This window comes from Mastigoproctus giganteus, chromosome 9, assembly GCF_048544385.1.
Source record: "Mastigoproctus giganteus isolate SK-2022 chromosome 9, ASM4854438v1, whole genome shotgun sequence".
Lineage (NCBI taxonomy): Eukaryota > Metazoa > Arthropoda > Arachnida > Uropygi > Thelyphonidae > Mastigoproctus > Mastigoproctus giganteus.
Window position 1 is genome coordinate 163,195,016 of NC_143583.1, and position 26,496 is coordinate 163,221,511.

Consider the following 26,496-nt stretch of genomic DNA (forward strand, 5'->3'; position numbering starts at 1 on the left):
TATCACGCCAACTGACTCCAAATTGCACTGACAAGCCATGTCAACTGGATGTACAGTCTTGGATTTTACGTGTTTTTTAACTAAGATCATAACCGCCCCTATTATCCTGTCTGTACACATTGTACTCCTCAACTTCCAATTCTGCATTCCTTATCTCTTTGATATCCTAACAATATCCACCTTTGATGTCTTCACCAGCACCTCAATTTCATCAAATTTATTTACCGTACTTCTAATATTGGTGTACATGCAAGTATACCTGCACCTATTCTTACTCTTAGTTACCCTAACACAACCCATATATTTACTTTTTCCATGATGGCCACCAGCAGTCCTTGAAATCCCCAGCACCTCGCTTTGAAGGGTGGTGCTCATTCCAATAGAAGCAGTGCAAGAATCACTTTCACCTCTTCCTCTGACTACTGTTAATCTATTAGTCTGTGAAGCCCCCCCAAGCTAGCAGTTTTCTGACCCACCTAACACCGCCTCATTAGCATAAGCAAATATTCTTGCACACTTTCTACTTAGGTGTATTCCATCCTTGTAGAAGCAGTCTCTCCTGTTCACAAGCAGAGACGACACTAAGAAAAATTCTACCCCACAAGCCTTGCACAATCTCTCCAGGACCAAACTGATTGACAAGAGTCTCGTCATATACTCCGTCCTTTTGTGTGAAGGCAGAATTTCATACACTTTCAAATAAACCCTAACCAAACGTATTTTTTCAAGATTAACCTGTACTTGTTAAGTAAGTCTGCATATCTCCTACAAGTTAGCTGTTGTTGATACAACTTAGCAAAATTATACGACTGGACTAAAAAAAAAAAAAAAAAAAGGTAATTAAATATTAATGCAAGCTTATACATTTAGTTTATGGTAATCCCAAGTTCAATTATCCATTTGAGGGTAGCACACTCAACACTGCTAAAAGTGAAAGGATCTTGGATTGTAATTCTGGTTAATATGACATCCTCTCAAAAGCACAAGAAAGCTGAAAGGGCAATGTATGGTATCAATTATATAATAGGAATTGTGCAAATATAAATAATTATCTAACTGTACAATTCAATCAGGCCATACCTTGAACTCGCATATAGATCTCATTTCAGAAAATACAGTATATCAATTTGCTTGTAAATTTACAAAGGAGGACAACAAGGCTAGCATTAGCTCAGGCAAATGATGCAAGAAAAACAAGCTTATAGAGCATCAGGCAAAAAAAAAAAAAAAAAAAAAGCTCTTCCCAATAGCTATGAATACTAGACTAATTATGAATACAAAGAGAAATGCTAATAGGAAGAGACGCCAATTTGATAACTAGCAGGGTGTGTAGGCAAGGTATCTCGTAAGATTGACAATCCTAACTCTTTTATGGGACCACGAAAGGGTAAGTTTTAAGGGTATTATTTAAAGTTTTTTTCACAAACGACTTAAGGTAAGTATTGCGAAAAAACTACCAAAGATCCAGGTTCGTCACTATGGAGGAGGGGGTCAATCGGTTAACTGATATGATTGTTTATGGGTATAGAAAGAGTCGGTTCGAAAGTCTCGCGCTAAGTGGGGGGGAGGTTTACCTTCGCCACTGGATTCAGCAAAATTAAATGGTGGAAGTACATTTTCTCTTTCTAGGATGATGTAAACAAGCGCATCGATTCAAACTGCATAGAGATAATTGCAGACTGGATGTTAAAAAATAAATAAATAAAATAAAAAATTTAGTCAAAGGCCCATCAACTACTGAAATCAACCACCTGGTCTTTAGAATGAAGAATCAACGAAGATTTAATTCTGATCATGAAATAACTTCTAGTTATACTTCTTTCTAGTTTTATATACAGTATATATTTATAACATTAACTAGAAATAAGAAGGCAGCCACATAATTTTTGGAATTGTTCTGGGGACGGACGAATGGCTAAATTGAAACTCAAGTTAAAATCGCAATTTTCTTTTTAAATTCGCAATGGTAAAATAATCTAAAAATAGCACCAAGTTATACGTACAATCAATCCAAACGGTAACTTCCAGTAAAGGTCTCGTTGTTTTCATTACACAGCTGTATGACACCTGTCTAGCTGGTATGTGCTTTTTTATTTGTTTATTTCTTATAAAATAATTCTATAAAAATCGACCACCAAGAGTGGCGGCTGATTGGAGCCCAATGGCAATAAATACTCCAAGGAAATCTTTGGCATTACAAATTATAAATTTTTTAAATATCATTCATTTTGGTGAAATATAAGAGTGCTGGATCACAGATTAATAAGTATGTCAGCTGGATGAGACTGATCTTAGATGCAGAAAAGAGCGAAGTGAGAATTACAAGGGTAGGAACAGTCGATGTACTAGATGAAAGTGCATGGTAGTTGGAGGTTTAGAGATTTTAGTAGCAGGATTTCTAGAGGAGAACAGCACGTACTTCTGGAAGATATTGGAATCTGTTTTTGACCAGGCGCACTTTTTTTTCTCCACGGGTGCAGGATTACAATCTGCAAATATTACTTTCAACAAGAGAATGTACCATGTGACTTAAGCGTGTCGCTTAAGCAATATAATTTAAGAGTGGGTTTAGCATGCTGCGGTAGCCTCCCCCATTCTGAAAATCTCAATGCAATTAAGCACCTGCAAGATAAAGCGGTACGAACTCTTCAGGTTATGGATCCACAATCATTAAATCTGCAATGTTGCAGATTGAATGTCTTTAATACATTATGGACTAGATGCTCTGTGGCATGCCTTTTTTCAGTCTGCGCGTGTAGCACAGAGGTATCGTCACCGTCCTCCCCACACTGGGTTGAAAAGGGCCCGGGTTCGAATCCTGTCGATGACCCGAGGAACTTTAATGGGCCTTTTTCACTCCGTGGCTGAGTTAGTCGGTCTCAGGCGTAGAGCGCAAGGTTTTTCCCCAGAAACTGCAGTTTTTCGTCCAGCAAAACAGACAAATCGACCATAGAGCACACGCAATTAACAGACATAAGACACAGCATGGCAGATGAATTCAATTATTCGGGTGACCTAAATATAATAGTTTGTTTATTTCATTTATTTTTTTTTTGTTGCATGCTTTTGAGTTTTGCGTTCGACTCAGGCTGCGATGAAAATTTCAGACTATTTTGAGGGTTGAAGGGGATTACTCGCTGTTATGCACACCAATAAACTAATTCAGTCTATAATTTTTAGCGAATACCCTCCCGAAAGGAAAGGATATACTTGGCGTGATTTTCTGCAACTATATACTGAGTAAATTTTGTGAAATTCACAAAGTTCTCGAATACACCCCAGGGGCTCACATCTGGTGAGTATGGGCTTGACACACGCAGGGTCCTGAGATGGATATCATCATTCTTTTCTTTCTTGGCGATTCCCCTCTCTCTCGTGGTAACTCTGGATTTTTTATTGTTTTGGGGCCTTCTCAGCAAGGTGATGGTAATTCAGCAGAGGCCACAAGGTTCATGATTCTAGTATGTTTGAAATTAACCTCAGATTATCGTTTGCCAAATTTCTGCTAGAGACAGTATGAGAAACAGTTTTTATATTTTACTTGTAGCAGAGGACAAGTTATTAATATAATTAGTCCTGGATGATTATAGGCAAGGAGGCTAATATGAGATACAATTAAAACGATGCCTTTCACATTACATACGTAGTTCAAATTTATGAATAAACTATGGTGTATAAAAATTGATTTATATAAATAATGAGTTTCATTTCCACCTTGGTTCATAATTTATTATGGCAGAGTATGTTCTTGTTTATACTCCGGCACGATCACCAGATCAGTGGAGCTTACAATAAATCAATCAATACAAATGTTAATCGCATTTAGCAGTCAAGGGCTTGAACCCTTGACGCAACAGCTTGAGTGCTACTGCACTCACGCTGTTGACCACTCAGCTACGTCAGGCCTAATAATTTTTACACTTCATGTAGTGACGCAAAAGGAAGCACTTGTACTTTTTTGTGTTTCTTTTTACTGAATTCTTCTGTTTGACAAATGAATTTTACATAATTTATAAAGCTCTAACCTTTTAATTACTCTCCGTTTGTGTATGTCTTGAAGGGATTTAAAGAAGCATTATGCAACAAAGATATTAATTTATTTGTGTAAAAACATTTTTTTTAAGTGTAGATGACGTAGCCCAGTGGTCAGGAGCGAGAGTGCATAGCACGCGTTTCTTGAGTGGACCGGGATTCCACCCCGTGACTACTAAATACGATAAATATTTGGATTGACGATTTATTGTAAACTCTACTGACTTGGTTGTCGTGCCGGAGTATAAACAGAAATTTTTTTTTTATTTATTTATGTGTCATAGCAAAGAATAAAGCAGTTTTTCAATCCTCATTTTTAGCATTAGCATAATGCTAATGCTAATGCTAAGTTGTTTTTTGCTTTCTACCAATACCCCCTCCCTTTAGGGCAATCGGGAAAAGCACAAAATCATTACAAAAAATTCTATCCGCTGGTCATGGGAGATTTAGACCAACTGAAGTTTAAAACTGCACAAGTTTGGCAATTTTGTATATTTTTTAATCTACTCTTCTTTTTTAGCAATACAACAAGAGACAGTGGCTTCATTGAACTACACTGAGTGGGCAGAAATCACGAGATATCTACTTAGTAACGGCTATGTATGTATGTATGTATATATGTATAGTGTCATATGTAAGGCGGCTCCCAAACGCTAGTTCAACTCCGCCGTGGTACACTGTGATGTTACAAAAACTCTGCAGAAAGGCCAGAAATGTATATGTATGTGTTTGTTATGTTGTTTAGTTGTTTCTGCCGCTTTGCTATCAGGAAGCAACAAACATCAGGGTGGTGAGTCCAGATACCCGTCTACGCCACGAGGAGGCGGGCTTCCGCGCGGCTTAGATTTACTGCGGTTCGCCCTCAGGCCACTGAGCGCGAACCGCAGCAAACTTCGGCACGTACTGAATGTCGAAATCATTCAAAGTATGAGCAAATAAAGTTAATTTTAACAATTTTATAAGGTTTATAAAAGCCTTATAAAAGACTCCTTTATTCATATAAACTCTGGAAGGAAGGAAATTAATCAGATTGGTCCACTTGATATTGATGGTTCGACTGTTGACGACATTTTGTATGAGTATTATTATTATTAGCTATACGGTGCAAGGACGCCTGAGGCGTATGCTGCAAGAGCCAAAAAAAAAAAAAAAAAAAAAAATTCCCTAGTTACCCTCAGAGAGAGAGAGAGAGAAAAGTAGAAGTGAATCACCAAGAAAGAGAAGAATGATGATATCCAGCTCAGGACCCTGGGTGTGCCAAGCCCATACACACCAGATGTGAGCCCCCGTATTTTGCATCTTCATTGACACATGAGTAATTCTGTAAGGAATGGGGGGGGGGATCACGGAAGTTAACTAAACTCTAACACTGATCTAAATGATTTTTAATAACGGAGAGCAAATTGAAGAGAAATTGTTGAAGTTAAACATAAAAAAGGCTCCTGGGTTGGATGGAATCTATTGAGTTATATTTTCGGAAGCAGCGAGGGAAGTAAGGAAACCTTAGCCATAATTATGAGAGCATCCTTAGATTCCGGGACAGTCCCCGCAGACTGGAGATGTGCAAATGAATACCCAAATCACAAAGGGTGGGGGTTCACAGGGTGTCACAAATAATTAAAGACCCGATAGTTTGACTTTGACATTGATAAATGCAAAGTACTGCATATGGGTTGCAGTAACCCACGAGAAACGTACCAACTGAGTGGTACTATACTCAGCGAAGTAGAGAATGAAAATGACCTGGGGGATAATTGTGCAGTCAGATATAAAGTTCTCTGAGCTGTGTAGACGGCTGCTAGAGCAGGTCATGGAGTCTTGTCAGAGATATATACGAACTTTCCTGGCAGAGGCAAGGAGATGATTATTCCTTTGTAAAATGAAATAGTCAGTCCACACCTTGAGTACTGCGTACAGGTTTGGAGGACTCATTTTTAGGAAGGATGTAGAGTTGCTAGAACGAGTACAAAGAAGAGCAACACGATTCGTGAGGGGAACAAAGGGGTGCCCCTATCAAGAAAGGCTGAAGTTCTGCCAGTTGATGGGTTTGGTTATTAGGCAACTACCATTAGCATTAGCATTAGCATTAGTAGAGGCATATGATGCAAGAAAGCAAGCTTATTCAGCATCAGCCAAAAAAAAAGAAAAAAAAAAGAAAAAAAAAACAACCACTACTCCCATTTCACCCCTCAATTCGTTCGAAATACCTGTCCAGCTGAGCCTTAAATTTGTTTAGGCTATCAACTTCAACAACAAGCGAAGGAAGTCTATTCCACAAACCAACTGCCCGCTGGCTAAAGGCGAATTTCCGCACATCTATCCGACATCCGTCCTTCCTCAATTTGAATTTATGCCCTCTCAGGTGATTATTCTGAGCAAGAGGAAGAATTCCATCGGCATTGAGCATGCTCAAGCCATTCAAAGCCTTGTACACCTCTATCAGATCACCTCGGCGATGCCTAGTCTCCAGGCTCTGTAATTTGCAAAACTTAAGCCTTTCTTCGTAAGAGCAACCCTTTGTTCCATTCACTAATCTTGTTGCCCTTCTCTGTACTCGTTCCAGCAGCTCTACATCCTTCTTGAAATGAGGCCTCCAGACCTGTATACAGTACTCAAGGAGTGGCCTGACCAATGCCTTATACAAGGGAATAATCACATCCCTGTCCCTGCTAGAAAAATTCCTGTATATCATTGACAAGACACCATGAGCTACTCTTGCAGCTCGTCTGCACTGCTCAGAGAACTTCATATCTGCCTGCACAATTACCCCCAGGTCCTTTTCATTCTCTACCACTGTCAGCGTAGTACCACAGAGTTGATACGTTGATCTGGGGTTACTGTTTCCCATATGTAGTACTTTACATTTGTCAATGTTAAACTTCATTTGCCACCTCTCAGCCCATCTGCTCAACCTTTCCAGATCCTGTTGCAGCAGCATAGTTTAAGTAGTGTCCTTAACAACCCTGCCAACCTTTGTATCGTCTGCAAATTTGGACATTAAGCCTGATACACCATCATCAATATCATTTATAAATACAGAAAACAACAATGGACCCAACACTGAACCCTGAGGAACTCCACTAATAACATTAGTCCACGTTGAGCAGTGTCCATTGATTACCACTCTCTGTCTTCTGCCACTCAACCATCCCTTTATCCATAGCAGCAATTTGCCTCGAATGCCACACTTCTCCAATTTGTGCAGCAGTCTTCCATGCGCAACAGTATCAAAAGCCTTTCTAAGATCCAAATATATAATATCAAAGTTATTCCCTGCATCCAGTTCTTTTGTGACTACATCATAGTATCCAATCAAATTGGTCAGGCAAGACCTGCCCTTAACAAAACCATGCTGCGTCTGAGCTATAACTGAATTCTTGTCCAGATGATCCTGCAGTGCTTCTTTAACCAGTGCCTCTATTAATTTTCCTGGAACCGAAGTTAAACTAACAGGTCTATAATTACTTGTGTCAGCCTTTGATCCTCCTTTGTGAATTGGGGTTACATTTGCACATCTCCAGTCCATGGGTACCTCCCCTGAGTCGAAAGAAGCTCTCATAATTATGGCTAGGGGTTTGCTTACTTCCTTTGCTGCCTCCTTTAATATAACTGGATAGATCCCATCCACCCCGGGTGCCTTTTTTATGTTTATCCTCAACAATTTCTCCTCCACTTTCCTCTCAGTTATTAGAAAATCATCTAGCTCGCTGCCAATGTTTACTTCACCTACGACATTCCCCTTCCTGAATAACTCCTCATGTGTGAATGTAGATGCAAAATACTCGTTTAGATTGTTAGCCACCTGAGCTGGATCCTCAACTGTTGAACCATCAACATCCAGTGGACCAATCTGATTCATCCCTTTCCTTCTTGAGTTTAAATAGGTAAAGAACTCTTTTCTGTTTTTCTTTGCATCCTTTGCCAAGGATTTCTCATAATCTGCCTTTGCCTGCCTAATCTCCTTTGTGACTTGGTTACAGACCAACTTATATCTATCATAGGCTTCCACGTCACCCATTAATTTGTATGTATCCCATGCATTTTTCTTCTCTGCCATATGTCTCATTAGTTCATCTGACAACCATTTAGGCCTGAACCTTGAACAATATTTCTTGGTTGGTATGTAAAGCCTGGTAGCTTCCAAGATTAGTTCCTTGAATGCTTCCCATTTTGAATTTGCTGTTGGTAACATCATCAGTTGGTCCCACTGTATAGAATTTAAATACTGTCTCAGACCAGCATAGTCTCCTTTACGAAAGCAAAAACCCTTCCCTTTACCTCTGATGGTAGTTACCTCCTTGAGTAAATCCCACTTCAGCACACTGTGATCACTGCCACCCAGTGGTTCATTTATCTGCAGATTCCTAATGCATGAAGAATCACTACTGATAATCAGATGAAGAGTATTACTCCCTCTAGTTGCCTCCCGAACATGCTGGTGTAGAAAACAATCATCCAATAAATCCACAAAAGCCTTGCTAGTGTGTGAGTGACCAACCCACAAATTCCAGTCAATATCTGGGAAATTAAAATCCCCCCATTATAAGACTCTCTGATTTACTGGCCCACTCTATTTCCCTGTACAGTATCTTATTATACTCATCAGAGTCATTAGGCCTATAGCACACTCCTACTCTCAATTTTGATTTACCTATGCTTATGTCACACCAAACTGACTCAACACTGCACTGTCCAGCGATGTCAACTGGCTTCACTTCCTTGGATTTTATGTGTTTTTTAACTAATAGCATAACCCCTCCTCCCTTCCTATCCTGTCTATCCTTTCTGTAGACGTTGTACTCCCCAAATTCCAGTTCTGCATTCCTTATATCTGTGTGACACCACGTCTCTGATATCCCAACAATATCTGCCTTTGATGTTTTGAGTAATACCTCAAATTCATCAAATTTATTTACTAAACTCCTAGCATTAGTGTACACGCAAGTATACATGCACCTGTTTCTATTCTTAGCTACCCTAACACAACCCATGTGTTTACTTGTACCGCAATGACTTCCAGCAGTCTCTGAAATATCCTGCATCTTGTTTTTCAGGCTTCTGCTCATTCCAATAGAAGCAGTGCAAGAATCTCTTTCACCTCTTCCCGTGGCTACTGTTAATCCATTAGTCTTTGTCTCCCCCCAAGCTAGCAGTTTTCTGACCCACCTAACACTGCCTCGATAGCATCAGCAAATATTCTTGCACCCTTTCTATTTAAGTGTATCCCATCCCTGTAGAAGCAATCTCTCCTGTTAACAAGTACAGTCCAGGCTGAAAAAAATTCTACCCCTTCAGCCTTGCACAATCTTTCCAGGGCCGAATTGATCGACAAGGCTCTCATCATATACTCCCTCCTATCGTGTCTGGGCAGAATTGCAGACACTTTCAAATTCAACCCTACTTCACGGCTTTTTTTCAACAGTGACCTGTACTTGTTAAGTAATTCCGCTGGTCTCCTACTCTTAATATCATTAGTGCCAACGTGTACAACTATATCACCTTTTGTGCCCTTAAAAGATGATATCTGCTCTACAACGTCATCAACCTTTGCCCCTGGCAGACATACCCTTGTCCTGTTCCACCTATCCTTTTTACAAAGCATGTTCCCCGTTTCCCTGCCAATTGAGTCACCAACAACTACTAGTTCCTGTTGGACCAGCGCATTCTGCCTTGGGGGCTGCCTCTGTGTTGCAAGATGACCAAGTCCAAGCTCTGGTGTTGATGTGGGCAGCTGAGAGCTTGATGGGCCCCTCAATTTATTTCCTTCGAGGGCATCCACCCTGTCCTTCAAGGTCTCATATAGGCCCATAACAACGCCGAGTTGTCGCCTAATTTCCTTGCACTCCTTGCATCGTGCACACACAAAGACATCCCCCATGGCAGTATCATGTCCCGTACCCGATTGCTCCGCAAACATCAAGCAAACAGTGCATCTTAAAAGGCTGTGATTCAGAGGGCAACTGCCCCCCTCACTTCTCCCCTGAGTCACAGCACTCCCATTAGCTTGAGCCTTTTGCTTTGCTGCTCTGGCCAGAGTCATGATTTCGATTTAAATGTCAATAAAATTACAATTTCAGAACAAAATTAAAACCTTAAACTTGTATCTTAACACAGTTATAACGCTATATTTATTTTTCGGTATCGAGTGTTATCTACGAGTTCCCTTTATATAACTTCCGTATCAAGTATGTATTAATTATTTGCTACGTTTGTACTCTAAGTCGTTATATATATATAGTTAAAAGTACAATTTAATTGACAATGAAGTTTAACAAGATTAATAGATGTACTGATTAATTGACAATATTATATTATGCACTATACTATACAAAGCTAATGCTATCGAATTCCGGATATGCTGTATCGCGCTTCAGTAACGAGTGTTATCTACGAAATCCCTTTATATAACTTCTGTATCAAGTTATGTATTAATTATTTATTTTTACTAATTATTTATGTTCCGTAACCTAAGTGGTTGTATGTATAGTTAAAATTACAATTTAATTGCCAATGAAGTTCGACAAGATTAATAGATTTTACTGATTAATTTTCACGTAGCAATGGCAGCCGTTTATGAACGGTAAACACGTGGATTTGATACCCTTTCCGATACTAAGTAATACCTACAAAATCTCTATCTAAGTTATTTTAACTTTAAGTACCGTAAATAGGAATCTACGGGGTGAACTGATTGTGGTGTATAAGGCCTTGATTGGTTTGAGCAGGCTTAATGCTGATGTGATTCTTCAATTTTCTCAGCCTACGAACATGAGGGGAGAAATTTCAAATTGAGGAGAGACAGTAGTAGAATAGAAGTGTGAAAATTTGTCTCTAATCAGCGGGTAATTGATTGTTGGAACAGATTTCCATCTGTTATTGTGGAAGCTGTTCTCTTTATTAAATTTAAGGTTGAACTAGACAAACATTTAGAGTTACTGGATAGGTAATGTGGGAAGGTTTTTTTTATCTGATGATGTATAAGCTTACTTTCTTGTATCATATGCCTCAACTTATGCTAATGCTAATATTCTTGCTGTATGTATGCAACATATTCAAAAATAAAATTCACTCCCACAAGATGCCTGCTTTCTTCATTTATTTAATCTATTGATTTCATTATAAATTATTAAACTAATCGAAAAACTTATCTGTCAAGAGATCTAATACTCTCATCAACTTCCTCATTCATTTCAAAAATATGCTTGGTCTTATTTCTAATGACGAAGATATCCAATTACGTTTACAGTCTACAAAAGCCAGTTATTATTTTCTGACAGAATGTTTTTTTTTTTTTTTTTTTTTTTTGATTTGGTAGTTGTTGGCGCATCGGCTTCTGTGGCCATATTGCACCTCCCAAGGTTTTTGCGGTACTTTGATCCAAGCCCGAGGCGGGAATCGAACCCGCGACCTTTGGGTTGCCGGGTAGGTACTTTACCCACTCGGCTAGCCCGGTCGGCTGTGACAGAATGTAACTTAATAGTTTCCTCAACCAATGATCATCTCAGTTTTCCTAATTGTTAATACTATTATTCCTCCTCTTCGATGGCGAAAATGGTGCATATGATTTTATCAGGAACCTCCTCTTTTGATCTTCTCTGTCTCGAAATCTCTCGAATACATTCTGTCAACTCCATCTGCTGCTTTCATTTCTCTCAACTGGTTCCATCTCTTTGATTTCTCTTCTTTGAACTGGACCATGTGGAGTCCAACTTGTCTAACCATTGGGAAAATTTTCTTAGAAATTTTTATTATTCATTAATCTAGCAGGCTTTCGGTTTCTAGTAAATATAGTTGCACCTGGTAGAGCTGCTCAGGTTTTTCAATTACTGATGTTTTTAGGCAGATTGTTCATTTATCTACCTGAATTCAGACAATGCCTACCGTTGACCCACCACTTGTGATTCTTTCCCTTTAAACAGCCCTTGGAAGTGAACGAAATTTTATATGATTTGCCAAAAGGTTCACAGGGAGTGAACTTTTTGGCACATCAGATAATCAGTTGGTGATGGTTTGCCGTAGCCTAGTGGTCAGGCGCGCGGGTGCATAAGTACACGTGCCTTGAGTGACCGCGGTTCTAGCCCGTGACTGCTGAATACGGTGCTGTTTCTTGTATTCTGGCTAGCTTGGAACTCCTCTGACAGTTTGGTCGTCCCGGAGTATAAACAGAAAATTTATTTTATTTATTTTTTATTCTCCAATTGAGCCTTTTCCACATAGTCATTCTCCGCGTCGTGTTGTTTGGCCTTAAGGGAATGCCAAAGGGAATAGTTTCCGAGATTTTTATTCTTCTTTTTTACTTGGTTGGATTACTGTTTTTCATCTTCTGAATTCAACTCCTGGCCGTATCAATTCCCTAAGAATAATTTCAATTGCCATGAAATTATTTCTCCTAACTGAAATCCTATATCGGACTTAACCTTTCAGTAAATCAATTTAAGAATATTACATGTCGCAGTTGGCTTGTAACCAAATATTTTAGGTGCGTTTCCTGATTATACGAAAGCTTGCAACCTTTAAAGATAGTTATTACACAATCTGAACTAGATTTTGAATCGGCTAAGGGTAGAAAATTTGTTTCTTGTCCAAACGGTAATGAAGCACTCTGTTCTCTTTCTAAAGGTATTGGATAGAATCTCTGCCCAACTATAGTCCCAACTCTTTTAAAAGCTAATGTTTCTATTGCCTCTTAACTTAAAGATAAAATTGCCATCCTACCTTCTACTTCTTGTATTAATGAACCTGGTAAACCCTCTCCTATTATTTCCCCTCCAATCAATGTCTCCTGTGCTGTTCATCGAAAACAATCTGTGAAGAATTTTGAACATTCATGATACATATGAATCTCCAAGCGCTGATTTCATTTTTCCACTTGTTCTCAAAACCTGTTTGTGAGCTTGTTCCTATCGCATGTGCCCGTTTACTCTTATTCCATTTCTTCTTGGAACTTTGAAGAATAATCTTCCTTTAAATCTATTTTCTGAAAATTGCAATTGCAAATTACAGAAATTCAACTGTAATTCAAGTGTAAGCAAGTGTCTACTCCTGGTTTTTCAATCTTCACTCCATGCACTATGCTAAGTACTACAGTTTTTAACATACCTTTCGTGTTTGGGGTTTTCTTGAAAAAAAAAAAAAAAACTTCTGTAATGGGTTGGTGTTTTTCCTGATCCAGCTTCGTCGGCTTCTGGATGGAGTGTAGACGTTACGATGGAAGTGCAAATGGTCACCGTGTTAAGTGCACGGCCGCACAACGATCATGATAGTGCTCTCAGTTTCGTGTGATATATATTTTGAATTTATGAGTTTGCAGAGTGGCAGGTAGGCACCAAAGTGCATTTTGCCTCAATATTTCGCTTGTTGTCTTTTTGATCTGTCTGCCTTGCTAAAAAAAAAAAAAAAAATCACTTAAAGGGGAAAAAACTATGCTGCGTTCGCACGAAGCAGATTAATTCGACCCCAGTGCGAACAAAACCTTAAAGGTTCCATATTGAGAGGGCCGGACTAAGGTATTCTAGCGCTTCGTCAGAAATATTATTTTAGCATTAGCATTAGCATTAGTAGAGGCATATGATGCAAGAAAGCAAGCTTATTCAGCATCAGCCAAAAAAAACAAAAAAAAAAAAACAACCACTACTCCCATTTCACCCCTCCGTTCGTTCGAAATACCTGTCCAGCTGAGCCTTAAATTTGTTTAGGCTATCAACTTCAACAACAAGCGATGGGAGTCTATTCCACAAACCAACTGCCCGCTGGCTAAAGGCAAATTCCCGCACATCTATCCGACATCCGTCCTTCCTCAATTTGAATTTTTGCCCTCTCAGGTGATTATTCTGAGCAAGAGGAAGAATCCCATCGGCATTGAGCATGCTCAACCCATTCAAAGCCTTATACACCTCTATCAGATCACCTCGGCGATGCCTAGTCTCCAGGCTCTGTAATTTGCAAAACTTAAGCCTTTCTTCGTAAGAGCAACCCTTTGTTCCATTCACTAATTTTGTTGCCCTTCTCTGTACTCGTTCCAGCAGCTCTACATCCTTCTTGAAATGAGGCCTCCAGACCTGTATACAGTTCTCAAGGTGTGGCCTGACCAATGCCTTATACAAGGGAACAATCACATCCCTGTCCCTGCTAGAATAATTCCTGTATATCATTGACAAGGCACAATGAGCTACTCTTGCAGCTAGTCTGCACTGCTCAGAGAACTTCATATCTGCCTGCACAATTACCCCCAGGTCCTTTTCATTCTCTACCACTGTCAGCGTAATACGACAGAGTTGATACGTTGATCTGGGGTTACTGTTTCCCATATGTACTACTTTACATTTGTCAATGTTAAACTTCATTTGCCACCTCTCAGCCCATCTGCTCAACCTTTCCAGATCCTGTTGCAGCAGCATAGTATCAGTAGTGTCCTTAACAACCCTGCCAACCTTGGTGTCGTCTGCAAACTTGGACATTAAGCCTGATTCACCATCATCAATATCATTTATAAATACAGAAAACAACAATGGACCCAACACTGAACCCTGAGGAACTCCACTAATAACATTAGTCCAGGTTGAGCAGTGTCCATTGATTACCACTCTCTGCCTTCTGCCACTCAACCATCCCTTTATCCATAGCAGAAATTTGCCTCCAATGCCACACTTCTCCAATTTGTGCAGCAGTCTTCCATGCGCAACAGTATCAAAAGCCTTTCTAAGATCCAAATATATAATATCAAAGTTATTCCCTGCATCCAGTTCTTTTGTGACTACATCATAGTATCCAATCAAATTGGTCAGACAAGACCTGCCCTTAACAAAACCATGCTGTGTCTGAGCTATAACTGAATTCTTGTCCAGATGATCCTGCAGTGCTTCTTTAGCCAGTGCCTCCATTAATTTTCCTGAAACCGAAGTTAAACTAATAGGTCTATAATTACTTGTGTCAGCCTTTGATCCTCCTTTGTGAATTGGGGTTACATTTGCACATCTCCAGTCCATGGGTACCTCCCCTGAGTCCAAAGAAGCTCTCATAATTATGGCTAAGGGTTTGCTTACTTCTTTTGCTGCCTCCTTTAATATAACTGGATAGATCCCATCCACCCCGGGTGCCTTTTTTATGTTTATCCTCAACAATTTCTCCTCCACTTTCCTCTCAGTTATTAGAAAATCATCTAGCTCACTGCCAATGTTTACTTCACCTACGACATTCCCCTTCCTGAATAACTCCTCATGTGTGAATGTAGATGCAAAATACTCGTTTAGATTGTTAGCCACCTGAGCTGGATCCTCAACTGTTGAACCATCAACGTCCAGTGGACCAATCTGATTCATCCCTTTCCTTCTTGAGTTTAAATAGGTAAAGAACTCTTTTCTGTTTTTCTTTGCATCCTTTGCCAAGGATTTCTCATAATCGGGCTTTGCCTGCCTAATCTCCTTTGTGACTTGGTTACAGACCAACTTATATCTATCATAGGCTTCCATGTCACCCGTTAATTTGTATGTATCCCATGCATTTTTCTTCTCTGCCATATGTCTCATTAGTTCATCTGACAACCATTTAGGCCTGAACCTTGAACAATATTTCTTGGTTGGTATGTAAAGCCTGGTAGCTTCCAAGATTAGTTCCTTGAATGCTTTCCATTTTGAATTTGCTGTTGGTAACATCATCAGCTGGTCCCACTGTATAGAATTTAAATACTGTCTCAGACCATCATAGTCGCCTTTACGAAAGCAAAAACCCTTCCCTTTACCTCTGATGGTAGTTACCTCCTTGAGTAAATCCCACTTCAGCACACTGTGATCACTGCCACCCAGTGGTTCCCTTATCTGCAGATTCTGGCGTCCCTTTGCATATCCTAGAAATCTGCATAAGATTTTGTAAAAAATTCCTTCCTTGCTCTTCAGCTTCTGATGCCCCTGGAACAATGGCGCCCTGAACGACTGCCCTGATAGCTCGTGCCTTAATCCAGCACTGATCATTGATATGGGATTCACATCTGTGGTTTTTCTGCACAGAGTGTATTGCGGTATTCATAACCTCTTTTTTTGGCAAGGACTTTTCTGGAGGAATAATGTGTTTCCTTCTAATTTTATCTTCCAGGCCACACTTCCTCTCCATTTCCTCTCTTGACCTTTTCAACAAAGCTTCGTTGTTAAGACTTTTACATAATAATTAGTGTATAAATGAAGATTGACGCAATAAAGCATCATATGTTTAAGAGTGTAAGTATTCTATATAATATTGGTGTAAATACACCATAGAAAACTCTTAAACGAAAAAAAACTACGTTTGTAGTTTGAAGGGGCATCATTTTATCTGTATCTCATATTGTGCTCCTCCTTCACAACAAGTTGCCATGCATTGCACTACCTCGAATACGTAACGCTTCACTAAAAGAGACGACTATTGTTACTTATTCTCGGTGGGCACCACCACCCAGACGGCACCGTTTCAAGGCTTGTTGGCCCTTCGTTGGTGGGTGGGCAGTCATTCTGGTATTGCAGACATGACAATTGTGGGATTATCTTCACAACTGGATTGTCATGTTTGCAATACCAGGGTGCCTGCCTGCCCACCGACGAAGGGCCAACAAGCCTTGAAACGGTGCCGTCTGGGTGGTGGTGGTGCACACCGAGAATAAGTAACAATAGGCTTCTATTTTAGTGTCGCTTTACTTATTCGAGGTAGTGCAATATATGGCAACTCGTTGTGAAGGAGGAGCACAATATGAGATACAGATAAAATGATGCCCCATCAAACTACAAACGTAGTTTATTTCGTTTAAGAGTTTTCTTTGGTGTATTTACACCAATATTATATAGAATAATTAGTGCACTTATAAAGAAAAATCTAAGTGTTTGTTGCATTAAAAATGCGTTATGTGTTAGGAATCTTTTTTTGTATGTATCAATTTTATTTCACATATTTATATATATATATATAGATATATAGATATATTTGAAATGTATGTTGTGGCTATGGTCCTTAAAATTTGAATTGGCGGGTTTGCTCTAAACCTGTGGCATTGCTACTGTTCAGTATTATTAAGTTGTGCTGATGAAATCAGTATCAACTTAGGTAGTTTTCATAGGTTGTTTCCGGTTGACCATGTGCTAACGTCTGGTAAGAACACATAGATCCTATATGGTCTGTCGTGAGAACGTAGGTAGTATGTGTTGGTTTTGAGGGTGTTGATTATAAATGTTATTCACCGTTTGCCATTGAATGCAGAGTAATAGGCATCCTGTGAGAGTAAGACAATAAATTGTGCTATGGCTAGTGACGAAATTAACTCAAATTTAATGGCGAATAGAGATTCCAATTCACTCGAAGAGCAAGCATCTGGTGATATTTTTCAAACTTCTCAGCCATTTGTGCAGAAAAGTGCAGCTCAATTAAAAAAGGAAGCGAAGAAAAAAGAAAAGTTAGAAAAGTTTAAACAAAAGCAAGAAAAGATACAATTGCACAGTAAAGTAGAGGTAAGTAGTAAGAGAATTAACATGTTTACAGGTATTGTAGTTACCATATATACATTCATTCATTACTCTGAGTGGGAAATGCTAACTCTGATCACTTAAAAAAAAAAAAAAAAAGCTTAAATGTAATATTTTTTTACTGTTACGGTGCCTAATAATTGCAAACATTTTGCATCAGTTCTGAATTAATCTTGGCAAAATGATGCACTTCAGCACAAACCCAGGGGCTCACATCTGGTGAGTATGGGCTTGGCACACCCAGGGTCCTGAGCTGGGTATCATCATTCTTCTCTTTCTTGGTGATACCCTTCTACTTCTTACTCTCTCTCTTTTCCCCTCTCTCGGGGTAATTCAGAATTTTTTTTTTTTTTTTTTTTGGCTGGTACAGCATAAGCCTCATGATTCCTTGCACCATACAGCTAATAATAATAATTAGTCAGAAAAAAAAGCAAATTTTTGTTTTTCATTAACAGAACCCAAGTGCTGTCCTAGCATTCTGCACTACTTGAGAGAACGTCATGTCAGACTACAATTATCCTTGGTAATTTTAGAGTTCACTACCTTGAGTATGGTATTACCCAATCGGTATGCTATTTTAGGATTAGTGCCTCCCTAATGCAGTAATTTGTATTTACTGTCATTAAGCTTCAGTTGTCAATTTAACTCACCTGTCTAGTTTAAACAGATTGTGTTGAAGTAGTGTATTCTGCGTGATGTCATTTCCTGATTATAGTAACCGTCCTTCCCACCATTGTTTCATCAGCAAAGTTAGACATTAATCTTGGAATTACATAAATTGCTATGATTAATAAATGTAAAAAAAATGGTAAAGGGATTTGTTGCAACAAATTTTTGGTGCCAGTTTTAGACAGCATTGGGAAAAATCTGAAGGTTTTTGAGCCTGGACACCAAAAGTTTTACATTCTCTGTTAAAAGTTATTAGGTATACCAAGTTTCAGAGCACTACCTGTCACTGTTGTGGAACAGTAACACTTAAAACTTTGAAAATTTTTTGTGATTTATTCCGCATAACACAAGCAACCTCCACAAAAAAGTTGCTGGTGGCTCAAACATACTATGGTATATTTTGAACTGAAATTTTGCACAGCTTCATTTGAAACCTGTTTAAACATCCACACCAAGTTTCAACAAAATTGAAGATGGTCAAGCAGGGACCCCTAGCAACTTGACATGGAATGACCCACAGCCCATGTAATAGTAGTAGTGGCAAATGATGCAACAAAGCAAGCTTATATAGCATCAGCCCAAAAAAAAAAAAAACCCCTACACATTTCTCCCATCCATACTCTCCAAGAATTGATGAAGAAGGGTGATTGCATGTATCCTGCAATCATCCTTCCTCAACTTAAATTTATGCTCCCTCATGTGAGATTGTCCCATGTTGACTCCAGCAGGCCTTGTAATACGCCCTCCTTTCTACTTGTCAGGCTATTGAATGTCAAAATAGAAGCAATTCGAGAATCATTTTCACCTCTGCTTATGGCTGTCATAAAATTATTAGGCTGGTTCCACCACACCTGCGGTTTTACAAACTACCTAACTCTGCCTCAATAGCATCGGCAAATGTTCTTGTGCCCTTTCTATTTAAGTGTTCCCATTTATTTAAACCTCAGTTGCTACTTGAGGCATTAATTTAAATGCATGTTCCAGTAGAAGCAGCACAGGAATTACTTTTATCCCTGCTTGTGGTTGCTATTCAAAGCATCTATTAGTTTCAGCTTATATTTTATAACTAATGTTTTTCTTAATTTTAAGCAGAATTAATAAAAGTTGATTCATATATCTGCATCCGTACGTAATATATGCATATGCACAAAATTGAAACCTTGTGCTCTTTACCAGTAGCGTAGCTACCCTTTTTCGGGCCCGGAGGCAAAGAACATGTTCGGGGTCCCTACTTAATTAATGAAAATTGCAAAAAGAGGAGACAGCCAAAGACGCTGGTCCCCTAAAGGGCCCGGGCCTGGAGGCAATTGCCTTGCCTGCCTACATGGTAGCTATGCCACTGCTCTTTACCATTCTTCTGGAAAATTGAAGACTTAATTTCATGGTTTTTGCCTTCAGTAGAATTAATGTACTTTTTTTTTTAATAAAAATAACTTATAAAAATATATCATTTTTAAATATTTAATTCTTATTAAAAAATAAAAATTTAGATACAATAAAATGGTACTGAAATTAAGAAAAGGCGATATATTTGTATACTGCAAGCAGAATTCAAAAAATCCAAATTTTTCTTCCCTAAATAAAAACAAAGTTGTCACCTGACAGGGTTAGCATGGCCCCTGCTGCACCAAATTGAGGCATAACCACTTCTGAATTAACAGTTAAACTCCTGACTTTTCCTTGTTTTTTGGATAACTTTGCCTGGAGGACCCCAGTGACTCATCTCCACTCAACTCCTTAGCTGCTCTCTTTAAGCATGCCTTTGCCTATTCAACGATTTTCTCTCTCAGCAGATGCTATTGTGTCTCTGGGATCTGGATGTTGATTTAAAGATGTTCAGGATGAAGTAAACAAAAAAAGAATACTTCATAACTGTTGCTTGAGGCATTCAGTCATCACCCATTCGTACCAGTTTGTTGGGAAGTCCGTGATTAACTGGTCTCAGTGTAGTGCAGTGCAAGAAACTTGGTATTAGAAGGATCCAAGTTTGACTGGATGGTTGTCATAGGCTTGTTAAATTCTGGTTGGATGCATACAAATAACTGATTCAGTATCTGTCAAAAGAATACTTAATGATTGATATTTGAGGCAACCACAGTCACCATAGGTTATCATCAAGTTGCAACTGTTGACATTTTTTTTTTTCCCTTTATTAGTTTTTTTTTTATTTTCATTTGTTTTATTTATATACATTATCTAACATTAACCCTTTATTCAGTGTGCCATGGTGGACATCTGAGCATTTACAACAGCAGTCTGTTGTATGTCATTTGTCTATGTTGCAAGAAAAATACCCTCTCTTTATCACACACACACACACACACACACACACACACACACACACCGTGCATGCGTGGCATTAAGGGATGGTTGAGTGGGAGAAGACAGAGTGGTAAGTTCCGTGTTGGGCTGATTGTTGTTTTCTGTATTTATCAATGATAATGATGAAGGTATATCAGGCTTATTGTCCAAGTTTGCAGATGATACGAAGGTTGGTAGGGTTGTTAATGACAGTGTACTACTGCAACAAGATCTAGAAAAGTTGAGCAGATGGGCTGAGAGGTGGCAACGGAAGTTTAACATTGACAAATGCAAAGTACTGCATATGAGTAGCAGTAACCCCCAGAGTAATGTACCAACTGTGCAGTACTACACTCAGGGTTGTGGAGAATGAAAAAGACCTGGGGGTAATGTACAGTCAGACATGAAGTTTTCTGAGCAGTGCAGATGGGCTGCAAGAGTAGCTCATGGGGCCTTGTCAATGATATACAGGAATTTTGCTAGCAGGGATAAGGAGGTGATTATCCCCTTGTATAAGGCAATGGTCAGACCACACCTTGTACTGCATACAGGTCTGGAGGCCTCATTTTAGGATAGATGTAGAGCCACTGGTATGAGTACAGAGAAGGGCAACGAGATTGCGGAATGTAGCAAATGGTTGTTTTTTTCCAAGAAAGGCTTAAGTTCTGCAAATTGCAGCATCTGGAGACTAGCACCTGCGAGATGATCTAATTGAGGTGTACAAGGCCTTGAATGGCTTGAGCAAGCTTAATGCTGATGGGATTCTTCCTCTAGCTCAGATTACACACCTGAGGGGGCATAAATTCAAATTGAGGAAAGGTAGTGTAGAACAGATGTGCGGAAATTTTCATTTAGCTAGCAGGCGGTTGATTGCTGGAACAAACTTCCATCCGTGATTGGAGAAGCTGCCAAGTTAAATAAATTCAAGGCAGAACCAGAGGAATTTTGCAGTGAATGGCCGGGTGAAATGGGAAGGTTTTTTTTTTTTTTTTTTTTTTGGCTGATGTTGTGTAATCTTGCTTTCTTGCATCATATGCCTTTACTAATGCTATTAAATCAAAAATTAGTGCAGATTTCCAAAATTCAACCACCAACTCCCCACAGGTACAATCATACATATTCATGAAAAAAAATTTTCACTGTTAGGGATTTGTGAAGCATACCTTTCATCATTCCTAATAAGGGTATGCTGAGATTTCCCCTGTGATCAGGTGACAGTGTTCTCCTAAGCCCAAACCCTTTTGCTAATATGCTAATAAATCATTATAATGTTACAATAAATTACATTATAGCAAACTTCTCAGGGTGTATGAATCATTTTGTTGTAATAAAATTTCACTGTAACAAATGTTACTGAAAGTTATTTCAAAAGAATCAGTATTTCTATAAATAAATTGTTGCACTTTTCAAATTTATATAAGTAATAATTTCTGCTTTATTTTGCACTTTAAAATCAATAATTAATAAATAAAATGACAAAATACATGTACTACAAATGTACAAATGTTTTTTAAAAGAATGTTCTATGTGGAAGTGTGGTTTATTTATATGAAATACCAATTTTAGAAATGTAAATTCTCCAAAAAAGTTTTCTTACTTTTCACATATTGTTAAATTCTCATTAAATTGTAATGCGGTAAGGCGTGCAGCATGTAATACCAGAGAAACATCTGTTTACTTTAGTTGTGGCAGATGTTCCTTGAGTTACATAACCATGAAATAGACATTTTTGCTTATATACAGATCAAATTTTTTTAGGAACATTTTTCAAATTACGAGGTCTGATCAAAAAGCTCTAAGACATTATTTGTCACAAAAGAAATAATGGAGATTGAGGGCCAAGATGATTAAGTGTAAGGAAGGGTTCAATTGGTCAATTTTATTTTTAATGTTTTTGTTTTTCAATAGATCAAATTTGTTTCTAATGGTTTGTTTTTCAAAAGGTCAATTTTTTTTTTAATGTTTTAACTTTATTTCCCTGCATTAATATGAAAATTCAGAATTTGTGTAATTTAAATGCAGGAGTAAAAAAGAAAAAAGTGTAATCATTTAGAGAGGCAAAAAAAATGTAGCAAAGGGTCTGAATTCTTTTATTGCATATTTAAAACTTCCAAATTTTTTTCTGCAAGTGATTATTTTGTTTAAATGAGGCTTGCAAATTCCTAATACTAAGGGAAGTTGGCTGGGACCTGGTTATATTTTCATTATAGTGAAATTTTCATTAACAAGAGATTTATTGTAACATGATTTTACTTATAATGAAAAGTATTAGTACAGTAATTAAATAAAATATTAATATGATTAGCACTCACTTTTGGTTTTAATTGACTGCTTTTATTCTAGAAAAAGCCTAAAGAGAAAAAAGAAAAAGAAGTTATAATATATGATAGGCCAACATGTCCAGGAGATAAAAAAGGTAATTTTTGTTCTGAATAATGCAGTTTCTCAAGTTTTGTACACTGTTGAAGAAAGCCATCATGTGTACACTTAACCCTAAACCTTTAATAGTGCTGTTTATCTAAATTATATATGAACAATTGTTCCAAAATGTAGACCTTTGTAATACAATTGATTTCAGTGGGTGATTCATTTCTTCACATAGTTACTTTTTATCAACAATACAAGAAATTCTTGAAGATTGGTATGTAATGGGTGAAGATGCATTGAAAGTCCATTCAGAGCTAGTTAAGAATTTAGAATTGCACATCCTCATTATTTATAACAATTTCAGAAGTGTCTTCAGTATGTACTTTTGGGGAAGATTTATAAGGTAAGGGTAACATATTGAGCCCAAATGAGCCCACACGGGATGATTTGGGCTCGTTACAAACATTACTTTGAGTGACAGAAATAATACTACTTCATGAACTACACCATGATACTACATCCTTTTATATTCCAGAATCTGAAATTCTGTTTATCCATCTTTTAATTTTTATAAATACATTGGAATGTTAATTTATCCAATCATATTTTGAATTCCAGTTCTCTGAACCACTCAGAAAAGTGTCAGATTTTTTTTTTTTTTATGTGAACCCCAAACACGAGAGGTATTAGAACCTATAGTACTTAGTACCGTGCTTGGGTTGGAGGTTGAGAACACGAAAGAAGATATTTGTTGACATTGGACTTGAACTTCTGTAGATTGTCATTTTCAGGAAATACGTATGAAGGAAGGTTGTTGAATGAATAAATGAGGAAGATGAAAAGTTGGTTCTGTGGGTTTGAAGTTGGACAGTAAATGAATGTTGGCTGGTGGCGGCACGTGTTCGGACTATTTTGAAAGAGAGAGCAGGAATTATAGAAGCCAATTCAGAAGAACAGTGCCCATGGAAGTATCTGTAGAAGAGGCATGCAGCTGAAACAGTACGTCTATGAGAAAGCGAGTGGAGAGACTCTGTTACAGATGAATCATTAATTAACCTAACTGCCCTCTTCTGAATGGAATCAAGAAGCCTGAGAGAGGTTTTGGGGGCACCACCCCAGATGTGGGAACAATATTCCATGGCAGGGCGGATTTGCGATTTATAAAGAAAAGTAACGCCGAGAGCGAAAGAGAAAACCAAGTTTTTAAGATGCATAGGAAGCAATATTTGTAATGTGCTTGTGCCAAGAGAGATTAGAAGTCAGGGTAATCCCCAAAAGAGACATATCATTTTGCCTAGAAGTCGGAGTGTCACTAAACATAAGCATAGGAGCAGAAGAATCCTTTTTGCGAGATATAAGACAAGACTGAGTTTTCGAAGGGTTGAAATCAACTAAGTTGTCTTTGCCCCACTGGAGAATTACCCGAAGAACGGCATTTAAGGAATTGGTAGCAGATTTTCAAGAAGTTGAAGCTGATTGAGCAGGACAAGGTTTCTCAAAATGGAACGTGGAATGCAATGTGCTATCATCGGCAATACTATGGATAGGATTTCCAGTCAATGGAAGTAGGTCATTAATATACAAGAGGAAAAGAGTGGGGGACAGAACTGAACCTTGGGGGACACCGGCATTAGTGGAGAAGTCAGAAAGCCATCTACCATCACCCTCAGAGAGCGATCAGAGAGGAAACTGGATACCCAATTACTGAAAACAGTTGGCAAACCATAAGATGGAAGCTTGTTTAGAAGACCTTTATGCCAAACACGATCAAAAGCCTTTGAGATGTCAAGAGCAACTACTTGTGTTTCACCGAACCTTTCCATTGAATTAGTCCATAAATGGGTAACATAAGCCAGAATATCACCAGTGGATCGACACTGACGGAATCCATACTGGCGATCGTTGATCAGACGGAAGATTTCTAGGTAGTTTAAGAGTTGGCGGTTAATCGATTTCTTCATTACTTTAGAAAGAGTAGAAGTAATTGCAATGGGACGATAATTGGATGGGAGGGATTTGTCACCCTTTTTTAGGAACTGGCGGGATATTAGCAAATTTCCAAGCAGAAGGAAATTTCACCTTTGGAATAAGAAAGTGAAAAAAGGCGGCAAAGAATAGGAATAAGTTCAGGAGCACAGGTTTTGAGAACAAGTGAAGAAATACCATCAGGACCTGGAGCTTTCTTAGCATCAAGATTCATCAAAATCCTTCTGATATCCTTTTGACGGAAGATCACAGGAGGCATTGAATGGAGCGTGTTGGGAATGGTAGGAGGTGTTTTTCCAAGATCATTAATACATGAGCTGGAAGAAAAATGGGATGCTAGCAGGTCAGCTTTATCCTTGGCTGAAGTGACAACAGAACCATCTAGTTTGGACAGAGGTGGGAGCAGAGATGGGCAAAATTTGCGGCCAATAGCTTTGGCAAGAGACCAGAATGCTCGGCTACCATTAGGGCAAGAAGGAAGTTTTCTACTCTTAGCCTGTTCAAACTCTAGTTTGGACTGATTAATAACTGCTTTACAATTGTTGCGAGCTTTGGTGTAGGCAGAAAATGAAACTGAAGAATTAGAAACAAGCCAATTACAATATGCAACATTCTTCTCTTGAACAGCCTTAGCACATTTATTGGAAAACCAAGGTTTAGATAAATGAAGAGATTTTAAAGTGGAGTGTGGGATAAAGGATTCCATTCCTGCAAGAATAATTTCACTGACACAATCTGAGCAAACATTGACATCAGAAGTTTTGAAACAATAATCCGACCAAGGAAAAGAAGAAAAGAAGTCTCGCAGGCCATCCCATTTTGCATTCTTGTAATGCCAAACAACACGAGGTTGGGAACAGCCATGAGATAAAGGTTCCATTGGAGAAGAGACAATCACAAAGTTGTGATCTGAAGTGCCTAAAGGAGCTCTCACTTTGACCGTGTACTTAGAAAGGTTGTTTGTGAGAAAAAGATCAAGCGTATTGGCCGTATGATTAGGATTGTTCAGTATTCTTGTAGGTAAATGAACAATCTGTGCTAGGTCATTAGTAATTGCAAAAGCCTCAGCATCTCGACCTGCTGGGTCGGTGTGACTAGAAAACGGAAGCCAGCTGGAGTTGTGAACATTAAAATCACCAAGGAAAATTACCTCACTATTAGGAAAGTTGGACTGGAGAAAGTCAAGTTGCAAAGATAGGAAGTCAAAGAGCTCCAAATGATTAGCATTAGCAGAGGCATTCGATGCAAGAAAGCAAGCTTATGCAACATCAGCCAAAAAAAAATAATAAATAAATAAATAAAAAAATAATAATAAATAAATAAAAAATAACCACTTCCACTTCACCCCTCTGTTCGTTCGAGATACCTGTCCAGCTGAGCCTTAAACTTATTTAGGCTATCAACTTCCACGACAAGGGATGGAAGTCTATTCCACCAACCAACCACCCTCTGGCTAAAGGCAAATTTCCTCACATCTATCCTACATCTGTCTTTTCTCAACTTGAATTTATGCCCTTCAAGTGATTATTCTGAGCAAGAGGAAGAATCCCATCAGCATTGAGCATGCTCGAACCATTCAAGGCTTTATACACCTCTATCAGATCACCTCGCCTGTGCCTAGTTTCCAATGTGCTTGTACTGCATTACTGCATTAAGTTTT

The 26,496-nt window shown here is 38.5% G+C and overlaps 2 protein-coding genes across 2 annotated transcripts in view; one reads left to right on the forward strand and one right to left on the reverse strand.

Moving 5' to 3' along the window:
- Positions 1 to 11,730, reverse strand: part of LOC150080861 (serine/threonine-protein kinase Nek7-like) — a 137,780-nt gene extending 126,050 nt beyond the window's left edge. The window contains exon 1 of the mRNA XM_090380844.1: positions 11,651 to 11,730. Within this exon, the coding sequence (XP_090236970.1) occupies positions 11,651 to 11,730 (80 nt within the window). The remainder of the gene's footprint in view (positions 1 to 11,650) is intronic.
- Positions 11,731 to 17,093: 5,363 nt separating this feature from the next.
- ValRS (Valyl-tRNA synthetase) overlaps positions 17,094 to 26,496 on the forward strand; it is a 394,022-nt gene continuing 384,619 nt past the window's right edge. Inside the window, exons 1-2 of the mRNA XM_090381628.1 lie at positions 17,094 to 17,498; positions 22,827 to 22,899. Coding sequence (XP_090237754.1) covers positions 17,292 to 17,498; positions 22,827 to 22,899 — 280 coding nt within the window. The 5' untranslated portion in view covers positions 17,094 to 17,291. The remainder of the gene's footprint in view (positions 17,499 to 22,826; positions 22,900 to 26,496) is intronic.